The sequence below is a fragment of the Aquila chrysaetos genome, chromosome 24 (genome assembly GCF_900496995.4).
Source record: "Aquila chrysaetos chrysaetos chromosome 24, bAquChr1.4, whole genome shotgun sequence".
Lineage (NCBI taxonomy): Eukaryota > Metazoa > Chordata > Aves > Accipitriformes > Accipitridae > Aquila > Aquila chrysaetos.
Genome location: NC_044027.1, coordinates 11893396 through 11905782, shown reverse-complemented (window position 1 = coordinate 11905782; position 12387 = coordinate 11893396). Strand labels below are relative to the sequence as shown.

The following is a 12387-nucleotide window of genomic DNA, read 5'->3' as shown; positions in this document are numbered from 1 at the left end:
GTGGTAGCTAGCACCGAAGAATCTATAAACTAACACTTCACCGGAGGTTGGCGCCTCTGGAGAACATTAACTCCGAAGAGCCCCTGGACTAACAGCAGAAATGGGGCTGCAGGATTAGGGGTGACGCACGGGCAAGAAGAGGACGAGGCGGTCGCCAGTGCTGACTTTTTGCGGAAGATGGGATTGTGTTTCTGAGCGTGCCATAAAAGGAAATATAATCGCAAAACAGATCTCCAGCTTTTCCTCTGCCAACAGATTAAGATGATGAGTTGTGCAGGTGAGCTGATAAAGTCTGGCTGCAGGGTGCAGGTCCTGCTGGGATGAAGCAGGTGGTGAGGAAAAAGGCAGGAGGAGCCTGGATCCGTGCACTGGAAATTACTCACAGGCTTCTCACCCGTCACACCAAGGATTTGGTCCTTATAGTAAAGGTGTCCCAGGGTCTGAGCAGCGCTGGAGAGCTGAGAGGAGGGGAAGCGCGAGGAGGGTTTGGTTATCCGGGGGTGGGGAACCGTGCAGGGATGAAGTGCCGTAAGCAAAATGGCTTATTTTAATAATGACCTTCAGGAATTAAATAAAAATACAATAATCATGGTAGATTAGCAAGAACAAGCCAATTAAATACAAAACAGGCTTTGTAAAACTCCATGACAGATAAGGCATGGCTGCAACCTCCAGAATAACTGATGAATGTTGAAGCATTGCATAAGGTCGGGGGGGGCTGGGGGAGCTAGTGAATATTTCGAGCCTGGCAGCCTGCCTTGGAGAAGGGAGAGGTGAAAAGGCTATCTCTGCCTGCTCTCTGCCTTCAGTAAAACAGAGCAGGAGGGGGTGGAGAGGAGGGAGGAGATGGGTAGGGCGGCCAGGAGCCTGAAGGCATGGAGTAACAATCCTCCAACTTTAATATCTGCTGTTTCATTTTATATTCATCATGTCAGCATAATCTGCTTTTATGGGAATCGTCTTGGTTCCCAACCAAATGCATTTAGGCCTTTTTGCTTTTAAGTTTGATTGTAATACATGTTGAAGACTTCAATGAAATGTTTATATGTAAGAATTGTAGCAACAGTGAAGGGAAAAATGGAATTAGAGAATCAGTCGGAAGGGATCTTGCTGTGGTCGCTGCTGTCCCCTGCCTCCCCCCACCTTGTCCTGGGCAGGCGACCTTCTGATGGGCACGAGCCCAGGTTGGGGTGCGAGCCCCAGGAAGGGTTTTGTTTGGATTTCTTTTTTGATTTCCAAGGAAAACGTGGAAATTGTAGTTTTATGAGACCCAGAGCTGGAGGAAGGGCAGGAAAGGAGAAGGCGCTCTGTGCGCCCTTTTCATGAATTCAGACCATGGTTAGGTGATGTGAGGGGCTGCGGGGGGAGGCAGTGCTGCCCCTGGGCTCAGCTGAGCTGCGTGATGGGAGACGAAGGGCAGGTGGGAAGAGTTGGGGCAGGCAGCCGGGTGAGGCTGGAGAGGAGATATCTCTGCTCCTGTCGCAGGGGGAACAGGGTCTTCTGGCCCTCTGCTCTGGGATGGAGAAACGTGATTGCCTGTGGGCTTTGCATGGGGAGAAGGGGTCTGGCTGGCTGCTGTGAGGAAGGAGGACCCTCGTCATCGCTTGTCTGCTGTTGGGTGCAGTGAGCGGGTAGGAAGAAGGCATGGCAGATGTTTTGTGGTCTGCTTGGCTGTTTCACTCGGGGTTTTACGCGTGAAGCTCTGTTTGAACCCCATCTGAGAACTCCCCATCTGCTAGATGCCGAGATTTTAAATAGCTATAGACTACAAGTGCTTTTCCACTGCTGCCCATTTAAAACCTTAACTGTATCTCATTCTGTTTTGGTGCAGGAACACCCTTAATTTGTTCCAAATGCATTTGAAAGCCCTGATAACAGGCAATCTTGCTGCAGACTATTGCATCCTTTCTGATGGACGGGCTATTGCTGCTGTAACTACCGTGTAGATAGTGGAGTGACAAATGCGTGTCCAGTGAAACACAGGCAGTATAATATTCATGTCAAGTATATGAGGCCAAGAAACTTCCCTGTGTTTGGATATTGAAGGGTTCAGCAGCTAACAGGGCTTGAAAAGGCTTTTCTTTTTTTTGTGAGCAGCAAATCTGATTGAAGGCTCATGATGTCCTGGCAATGCTGGGAGTAGTAATGGCCAGGTTTCCTGCAACACGGGCTGCAGGGGTGAAGAGCATATAGGTATTTGTAAATGTATGGTAAATGGTACCCAGGCTTGGCAAGTCAGCTTTCGTCAGAAATTGCCTCACTGCTGGGTTTGCTTAAAATTGTGAAATGAACGTTAAATTGAAGTTTCTACTTTTGGAAGAGACCTTTTGAAAATGAAACAGGCTTATCTTCAGTCTAGGCTAAAATCCAAAAAATTGCCTATATCTCAGAACTCCCCAGAAATGTTCTCTGTGATCCTTTTAAACATCCCATGAAAAAATGTGTGCGCAAGGGAAAAAATTTGGAGAAAGATTGACTTTGGAGGTTTTTTTTCCCTGCTTCCCTAATGTGATGTAGCCTTTGGGAACCGTAGCAGTGGGGTCCTGGTGGCACCCACATCAGGTCTGTGCTGTGGTCTGTGTGATAGAGCTTCCTTTCCTGAGCACTTTTGGAAAGGTTTGCTGCAGGGATGTGTGCGTGATGAGAGTGTAATACTGTAAATCATCCTTTCCTATGGGTGACTGTCCTTCTGAACAGAATTAGGATGGCTTTGCATAACCAGAGTCCTGTCTACTGATGCTTCTGTGCTGTCCCGTGGTCTGTTTGCCTCTGTGGAAGAGCTTGTGATATCTATCCCAAAGCTGAGTTAGTGCTTTTGCTCCTAAAAGTAGCATTTCTTGCAATTTTAATTAGACAAGGAGATGCTTTTCAGTACAGACCTTTGAAGTATTGCTAGGAAGATGACTGCGATTAAGCAGGCCTGATATTCGTCTTGGTTTGTTTTTACTTTTACCACTACAAGAAACCTTGTGCTTTAGTCTCTTTGAAGGCAAGAGACACAAGACTCATTTCATTAGATTCCCAGGTCTTGTGCAGGCTGCTGTCCTGCAGTGTGAGCCGCAGGGCTGGCTTGATTTACAGGGGAAAGACTGCAAGCAACACCTCTTGCTACTGATTTGCTCCAGCAAATGGCTATTTATATTAGAGGAGGGAAGGGATTATTAGGAGTGATCTCATTGCAATGACAGAGATATGACAGGGAGTTCACGCATCCCCTCCAAAGTGTGAGCGTGGGCTCTTGATGCATCCCGTGCATGGTCAGGAGCTGTTTAGTTTTTCTCCTTTGAGTGCTCAGATGTGCATAGAGATTGGGGATAACGACCGGTGCTGTGCTAGGGAGGCAGAGATAATGAGCACAGCCCTCCAATTAGATTCAGGTGACAGTGCAGCTGGCTCAGGTATGTCAGTACTGTAATTAGTGAGGTGCTGAATCAGGGAGTTGGCAGTAACGGGGTAACCTTGTCCCTGCCCTCAGCTGGGCTGTGCAGCGAGGGGGCATCCTGTGGGACCAGGAGCTTGCTGCTGGAAAACGTATTGATTTCAGGGGTAAGAAAAATTATACCTGAAGGATTGAGAGGGGTTTTTTGCTGGGTTGGGACGTGGGTCTGTAGAAGTGGAAGTGCCCGGTCACGTAGCCTGCGTGGCTGCTCGTGAGCCAGCACCCAAGTGTCTTGAAGCATCTTGTCCTGAAAGGTGTGGGTAACCCTCAGGATGGCTTGCTCCTTCCTTTGTCCCCACCGGGAGCTGGAACTGGATGTGCTTTTCCCCAGCTGGGTTCAGGAAAATGAAATGCAAAATGCCACCGCCGTTCCCTGGCTACTTTGCCTGCCCGGGAACAAGCCCCGTCCTCCCCACTGACCCTCTGCGGCCGAGGTGGGGAGGAGGACCTTGTCTCTGTTCCCACCCTGGTGCCAGGGGAACCCGACCTGGCGCTGTCGGCCGTTCTGGAGCGGACGCACCACGCAGACTGCAGGTCACGGTCCGTTACAGCCGGTCGCTCTTCCCAAAGAGGAGGGAATTGAATTCAGGTCTCCCACAAAGCAGGTGATTGCCGAAGCCGTGGGCCCAGTGACTAAGAGGACCTGACTTGCTTCCCATTGCTTATATTGCAAATGGAAAAACAAACATGAAAAAAGAGGTGGTGGAAGGAGAAATATTTTGGCTCATTTTGCGCTAGTATTTTTTTTTTCGGTTTTGATTCGGCTGCCAAACTGCCAAATCGGTTCTTTGCAGAGATCCGTTTAAAACTTGATGGGCAGCTGTGGAGCTGTCAGCGCTCCTGCCTGTGTCTGCTGCTGCCTGGCCAAGGCAGGAGCTGCAGCTGAGGCTTGGAGCTGCTGGCTCTGGCTGTGCTGCGGCTCTGGGGCTGGCTTTTGGTTACGAGGTACCGGGGTTGTCCAAGCCCCTCATCAGCCGGCTGTGGTGCCCTAAGTCAGGGGAAGCTGCCGCAGTGGATGCGCGTGCTGGGATGCTGTAATCCTGGCTCCCAGGGTGCTTACGCTGTAAGTCGGGATCGGGTGGGATACAAAACTGACAGAATGCTGCAGAAGACAACTGACAGACGTGCAACCCCAAGGTTAATAGATATTTGTCAAGCCCGGTGGTTATCTCTTCTTGCCGGTGCTCATTAGTCTGTGCTGGGAATGTTCTTGTTAAATACAGCTGTAGTGCTACCTCGCAACCTGGAAGAAGGTTTCTGTTATAAACGCCAGCAGAGCATGTACTGATGTCTGCGTTTTGGCTTGCTTGGCACCAAGTGTCCTCCCTCCGCCCTGTGCCAGGCAGCAAACCTCCCTTGGGCTTGGCTGCAGATCTCTAGGAGCTTCTTCCAGCCTTTTTTCTGGAAGAGCTGTAGGAGGTTAAAGGCACCTTGTGCAACATGTTATTTACTGTTGTTGCACATTTGATGGGCACTAAGTGCATGTGAGCACAGAGAGAGGCTTTGCATTAAGGCTGCTGGGCAAGATAAGAGGTAGTGTGATAGCAGGATGGCAGAAGGGGGAGGAATCGGGGACTGCAGCTTACTGGGTTGGATAGGGAACGTTTCTTACGCCCTGCTAAAAATGTCAGTGAGATGGAGTTTTGGAGGGAAAAAAGGTAAAACTGGTATACTTGGAAAACGAGCCTGAAAAAATAAGTGAGAGAGCGAGCAAGGGCTGAAGGCAGCAAACCCCAAGTCTGGGGCGTGAAAATCTCGATCCCTGGTTTGAGTGTGGGATTGCTTGGCTTTTGTGGGCAAACCGGAGCCGTGGAGAAGTGGCCCGTGGCTGCGGGGAGACACTGGCTCTGGAGCCTGGTGATTACTGCGATTGCCTGAAATGTGGATTTTCTTTGGGAGGGAGAGATTCAGTCCTGGTCCTCAGGCCTTGCTGAAGCTGATCTTTCTAAAATGTGCAGCCATCACATCGACAACAACATTGATTTCTAGAAAGCTAGTCTAGAAATCCCAAGGCACTTTGTAGCCCCTTGCTTTTTTTAAGGGAGACAACTGTTACTGTTCATATATGGGGGAAATAGCAGACAGAGGCCATGAAACAATGCTCAAGCTCATCCTGCAGGTCAGAAGCAGTACTAGGGGTAAGACTCAAAAGTCCTGATTTCCAGGACCGCTAAGAATACCGCCTTTTAGCATCACAGAGAAAGCTGATCCTCAGTTGTGCGTTTTGTCCCTGCAGAGATGTCGGGGACCGTGGCTGACATTTCGCTGGTGCACTGGAAGCAGCAGTGGCTGGAGAACGGCACCCTGTACTTCCACGTCTCCATGAGCAGCGCCGAGCAGCTCTCCCGGGCAACCCCCCCCAGCCTCCAGGAGCCTTCGGAGATAGTGGAGGAGCAGATGCACATTCTTCACATCTCGGTCATGGTGAGTCAAAGCTGCTAATGGCATCAGAGGGGACAGGGGACCCTCTGGGAGGGGATGGCGGCTGGCAGCCAGATCGTGGTGGGAGGGTGGTGGTAAGGAGCAGGGTGGCAAGTCCGGTTTGTAAATGTTTGTGTCCCTTCTCGGTTGGGCCTCAAGAGAGGGAGAGATGTGTTTGAATGGGCCAGGAAAAAAACCAGTGGTTGGCCTTTTAAGAAAATGAAATAAAGTAAAGCAAGAGACCATAGGGAAGAAGCTGTTGGGAGGGTGACAAAGAAGCTTGTGGTTCTTCCTGCCTTTGGCAACTGGCGAGGTGTGTTAGTGCAGTATTTCTCCTCCTCGGTCTTGTATTTGGGTATGTGCAAAGGCAAGATTTTTGGGCTTGGTCATTTTTTTCTGAAGCTGGATTTTGCCTATCAGGTGAATATGAGCTGTAACATGATCTTTCTTTTGCAAAGGACAAGCCTGACCTAAAAGTAAAAAGATGGTCCAGATGCTTTGAGTATCTCCATCTCGGGTGTTTATGTGACCTTTTATTAACAGATCATTTATGTGCTTTGTTGCCTTTTAAAATGCTTATTTTAGTATATTATGAGGTGGTTGCCTACGTATTTGGATCTGGTCCATCATTCCTCTGTGCTTCAGAGCTCCATCTGTAAAACGGGACTAAATGTATTGTCCCTTAACTCCCATTGGGATAAACTATCCTGTCAATAAAAGAAAAAAAGAAGTTAGGCTTGTAGATCCTGTGTATATGCGTGTCATCTATTTGCCCAAAGAAAGTCTTTTATAGGATTGGGGATACCATTGAAGCAACACTCTGCAAAAGGTGAATCTGTTCATCTCTTGGAATCCATGTGTCATCTTCACGGCTTCTGTTCTTCATTTTGGGAAGAGGAGCAGAGATGAAGGCTGCACAAAGCCTTTATTTTTTCCATTTGAACAAGTGGCTATTTAGCTGTTACAACTTAATTCTGTTTTTTTGAGTGTCTCGGCCCTTGTCAGTGGGGCTTTAGATTGGGCACTAAGTGCATGTGAGCACAGAGAGAGGCTTTGCATTAAGGCTGCTGGGCAAGATAAGAGGTAGTGTGATAGCAGGATGGCAGAAGGGGGAGGAATCGGGGACTGCAGCTTACTGGGTTGGATAGGGAACGTTTCTTACGCCCTGCTAAAAATGTCAGTGAGATGGAGTTTTGGAGGGAAAAAAGGTAAAACTGGTATACTTGGAAAACGAGCCTGAAAAAATAAGTGAGAGAGCGAGCAAGGGCTGAAGGCAGCAAACCCCAAGTCTGGGGCGTGAAAATCTCGATCCCTGGTTTGAGTGTGGGATTGCTTGGCTTTTGTGGGCAAACCGGAGCCGTGGAGAAGTGGCCCGTGGCTGTGGGGAGACACTGGCTCTGGAGCCTGGTGATTACTGCGATTGCCTGAAATGTGGATTTTCTTTGGGAGGGAGAGATTCAGTCCTGGTCCTCAGGTTTTGCTGAAGCTGATCTTTCTAAAAAACGACGTGATGATTGTAATGAATTGAAGCTTTGGAGAGAGAAACGAGTTTCTTTGAGAAATTCCTGCCCAGAGCCTTCATTTGCTATACCTTGGAGTGCAGGAGCAGTGACGCTTGTGGGCTGGAGCTGAAGGCATCACCATGCATATCACAGAAGAAGTGTTTTTGCGCTCTAATCCAGGGTCAGCCAGTGAAGATATGCTTTGCCACATCTCACTGAAACCGATAGCATTGGAGCATCTGTGGCTTTGTTGTGAGAGTTAACTCATGCCCTGAGCCTTTCCTGCCCTTCTGCAAAAGCAAGGGCAAGACAGGAGAGAACCAAATGTTCCTCCTGCACAGAGTGAGCCGCTTTCTTTATAAATCCCGATAGTCCTCGTGACGGGAGCCGAGGTCCCAGGCAGGGATGTGGGTCCTGGACGGAGTCTGGGCTGCAGGTGTGTCCCTGGGGAGGCAGAAGCCCTGCGTGTTTCTTCCCTGGGTCAGGATTGCAGTGCAGACTTGAAACTTTGCCCAGTTTTTTTAGAAAATTCATTAACTTTTTGAGTGAACCGGAGCCAAGTTTTCAGTTACTAGCAGAAGATAAATGAGTGTTTTGTTGGGTTTTTCCCCCTCAAGACCACATGGAGTTCTGTAGCTGAAGTAAAATGGGGCGAAAGTATTTGTTTCTTGGCTGAAATATTTCATCTGAGTCCCCGGGCTCTGCTCAAGCTTCTTTCCCACGCCTTTACCTTCCTCCCTGACCCCAGCTAAATCTCATCCCAGAGACCCCCCATCACTCGAGCCCTCCTGCCTCCCCGGCGGTGTGTTTCCCCGGCTGTGCTGTGCTCGGCAGCCGCCGGATCCCAGCGTGGGGGGCTGTGTGCTACCCCCCTCCTGTCCCTCCCCTGTGCCCGCTGCGTCCGTGTCCCTTCTCCTGCCTCGAGATGCAGCTGGATGTCCCTGTCTCCTCCTTTCCAGCTTCTCTGAAATACTTTTTCTTCTGCTTCCTACCATAAAGCCCGATGTCTCCTGCATGCTCTCTATAGACTAAAGTACCATTACTGCTATGCAGGAGGAGTTTCAGCCCACCCCAGCGCTGCCTTGGCATCCAGGGTCTGCAGGCGCCGTTCATCATCAGCCCAGCATCTCGCTACGGGGGACAGGAGGAGACATGGGAAAGTGCTTCCTTCCATCTCCTTTAAGTGGCTGTAACACTTACTTTTACCTGTCTTCTCGTCCTCCGGCTGAGTTATAGAAAGCCGGGGAAGGTTTGCCTGGGGGATCTCGCTAATCCCGCGCTTACTGAGTACTCTGGCAAAGCTTTATTGGACAGCAAGACATCTCCAAGCTGAGCTCCCTCTGATGGGAATGTTGTTCTGGATTTGTGTAGAAGTTTATGACTTGGCTGGTGGCTCCTGCTCTGCCTCTAAAGCCAAGATCCCTTCTGTGCTGCGTCGGGGCTCCGGGGTGTGTGTGTAAATCCCGGGTTTACTCTTTCCAGTGATTTTGGCTGTTGGTGCAGAGCTTTCTGGTTTGGGGTGGGTTTGCTTTCAGTGCAGCAGGAAAGGGGTCACCAGTGTCCATGACCCCGTGGCCCTGGGACCACCATCTGCCCCTGCAAAAGCACTGGGTGACCATGACCCTCTTCACACCTCCCTTCCCAAGCTCAAGGGCATCTTTGACAGCAAAATAATACTTGATTCCCCCCTCCCCCTTTCCTCACTGTTTTTTCTTAGTCTCTCCCCAATGAGACATAACATTAATTACTGCAGTTAAAGGGAATTCAGTCTCCATTACTGTCTGCCACCCCTTTCCTCTTGGCTTGAGCATCTGAAATTCGTCTCCCAAATGAAAAGAAGGGAGAAAGGGGAAAAAAACAAATATGCAAATGCTAGATTTTATTTATTTACCTTTTTTTTTTTGTGCAATGTCAAGTAGAAAGGAATCAATATTTTTGTCATTACGCCTGTTGTGTTTTTTTCCCCATAATCTTAGCTGTCATTTGGGTTTAATTGTGTTGTTTCCTCTTGTGTGGAAGTAAATCTTATCTGTTTTGGATTAAAATTCAATGAAGGTCACAGCAGCTCGAAAACTTACCAGGCTGCAGCAATTAATGTTCATTTGGCTTTGATAAATTGGAATGTTCCCCACAATAGGACTGGAGTGGATTTCAGAAGCAATAATTCTTCCATTAACTCAATGATTCCCCGCGTGATGGAGCGTCTTGTCACTGCTCTGTTTGTCATCTGTCACTTCAAGGATCTGGGCATATGCCTGATATGATTTATCATGATTATTGGGGCTGCTTGTGTCAAAACATTTTAAACCACTAATTATTCCAGCCTTGTAAATTGCTGAATTTAACAAAATGTAAGAGATATTTTGTTGTTGTTGTTGTTCCTCACCATCTTGCGTCCCTGTTTAATTATTGCTCTGCATCGTGGTAAATTCAGACCTGGGGACGTGTCCAGCAGCGTTTGCTGTAGATGGGGGCTTATTTGCTGGGCTCCGGGGAGGTGGAGGGGTGGCTGTGGGTAGGACAGGCATGTTTTATCTGTGCATTGACCTGCCTTGCAGACCTTCGGCAGGGCCATCGCACCCAGCGGCTCCTCCCGGCCCTGCGGATGCCCGGGATGCGGGTTTGGGAAGAGGATGCAAAGCCGCATCCCGTCCTGCTGGCGAAGGGATGGGTTCTCCCGTAAGCCTGTGTGAGCGATGCCGGTAAAAGCCCTGGCTGTGGGAGATCGGAGCTGGGACCGTGCCTGCCTGGTGTGTGGGTATGTAAACGAGCTATGCGCTGCCTCTGCTCCATCTCCAGCCGAAATAAGGTGGGCTCTTTTTGAGAAGGGTAACAAGCAAAAAGCCTTGTTTCATCTTGTACCATCGCCTTGCAAGGGAGCGTTTTGGTGTCTGGAATAAAAGGTGACCAGACCTCATCAGGCTGCTTTTTTTTATATTACTATTTTTTATTTTTAATGCCTACTTTCTGCTGGCTGTTACTGGCAGTAGACAAGTTAGCTGCTGGTTTCTAGGTCTCCCAGTGGATTTTTTTTAGCTCTTATTTATATGAGTTTCCTTTTTTCTTCTTGTTCTTATGCATCCTGATGTTTCCCTAATGATCAGCTATTGGTGCTGTGCTCCGTCAGCCTGTGAGCTGGGTATAAAGCGTGCTCTTAAATGCTTCACTCTGATTTAGCATCCTGCTCCAAAGTGGAGCTGGGGAGAGGTCCTGGGGGCCCGATGCACCGCGCAGGTGGGTCCCGGTGAGCACGGTTTCTCGTGGCTGCCTCGGGCTGAGGCAGCTCTCTAGTTTCTCAAGCACTGCAGGAATATCCAAGAGCATGTGAGGTTTTAGGAGCTGCTGCTTCTCCTTTCTGAAACTGCTGTCACCCAGTGAGGGCCATGACAAACACATACTCTTCCCCCCCCCCCCTTTTTTTTTTTCTTTTTTGCTGTGCTCTGTGACCCATATCACAACTCTCCCTCCCTCCCTGCTCCACTGCCCGTGTTTCCTCGTGGAGCCTGTGTCTCATTAGGCTCTCGGCTTTCAGCTTGGCTGCGCAAAGCATCGTGTGTGGGTGGCATCGTGCTGGTCCTGCACAGTTGTTGGGGTGCGATGGCAGCCGTACGCGGTGGGATGAGCCCTTCGGTGCCTCGGCTGCCCTGAACACAGCATCCATCCAGCGTGTTGGACGGGATGGTGAGGTCTTCTCCAAACTGCGCAAGCCCAATTGCCTTTCTGTCTGCGTGTGCTGGCAGGGATTAGTCTCCTTGCCATAGATGGATATAATGTCATACCAGTGCAACTGGGCTTATCCCGGCGTGCACGGGAGGGGAGAGGAGGCTGAAACCGTTTGCAGAGCTGGGGCAAGTCCCATCCTCCCCAGCAAACAGCTGTCAGGGATCGCTCCAGGTCCCGCGGACTTCGGACACATCCACGTGCGGGCTTCTTCAGCTCTGGCGTTCCTCTCTGCTTGGCCATCATTTGAGTGGTGCCTCCTTTTCCTACCCGGCGGTATTTTGTCCTCCTTGGTGCAAAACCTCCCAATGGATTTACTTCCCTCCCAACTGTGTGATCGCAGCTTGCATGGTGGCTTGTGTCCTGCGGGATGGCTGACTGCTCCGGTGGAGCCGGGTGCTCCAGTGGATGTAAAATGTTGCTTGAGCCTTACTCTGGCTCCTTGCAGTGTGTCTTGCTGATGGCAGCATTGGAGTTCCTGTCTGCCAGCTCATTTGGGGGTGAAAAAAATGGTGTAACATGAGTAATGAGGTAGTGAAGAAGGCACAACATCTGTGTCGTCATTTCAGCACTAGGAGGTCAACCAGATTCATAAAACATGCACTTCCAGCTTGTGATATGTTTAGGAATTAATTAAGGTAGGGAGAGAATTGCTGCTGCAGCAGATATCCTTATCTGAAAGGTATTCAAAAGCTAAATTGATCTCCAATGAGCTGTTTTTATTAAAAAAGAAAACCAAAAAGAAAAGCCCTAGAACCCCAGGAGCTGTATTCAACGTGTCCCTGTGTGAGAATTACATCCTCGCTCCTCACGTGTGGCAAGAGGAAAAGGAGGTGCCCACCCCAACGTGTGGATGGACTGAGCATCCCCAAACCCCCGGGAGGCAGATGGGAGCCGCAGGGTCTGTCCTGATGACAGACCAAGCCGTTAGCATCTTGCCTGGAGCAGTGTCCCATCAGCAGTCGGCCCCGCTCTGCTGAAGGTGGCCCTAAGCTCTTCCCTGAGCTGCTTTGAGGTGGCCAGAAGGGGCTGGCGAGACCTTTGCTGGGTCTAGTGGCCCAAGGCGGTGGGGCTGAGTGCTTGCAAGACTGTTGGTTTGGGGACTGGAGCTCAGCACAGCTGGAAGCTGAACTTCACCCTAATAACCTTTACCTGCCCAGTGCTGTCCGGAGCACCTTGGACACGGTAATGAAGTCGTGTGTGTGCACTTCAACTGGTGTTGGGGGGGGGGCTGCTGGTGAGCGAAGCTAGAAGCAAGCCTCCCCGGCGCTGTCGGTGGTGTCTGCTCCTTCCCAGGGTGGGGAT

At 49.9% G+C, this 12387-nt stretch overlaps 1 protein-coding gene across 3 annotated transcripts in view; it reads left to right on the top strand.

The window, feature by feature from the left end:
* The window catches only part of ASTN2 (astrotactin 2), a 362574-nt gene that overhangs the window by 52092 nt on the left and 298095 nt on the right, over positions 1-12387 (top strand). For all 3 annotated transcript variants that reach the window (XM_029999952.1, XM_029999953.1, XM_029999955.2), the window contains exon 2: positions 5676-5863. In XM_029999952.1, the coding sequence (XP_029855812.1) occupies positions 5676-5863 (188 nt within the window). The remainder of the gene's footprint in view (positions 1-5675; positions 5864-12387) is intronic.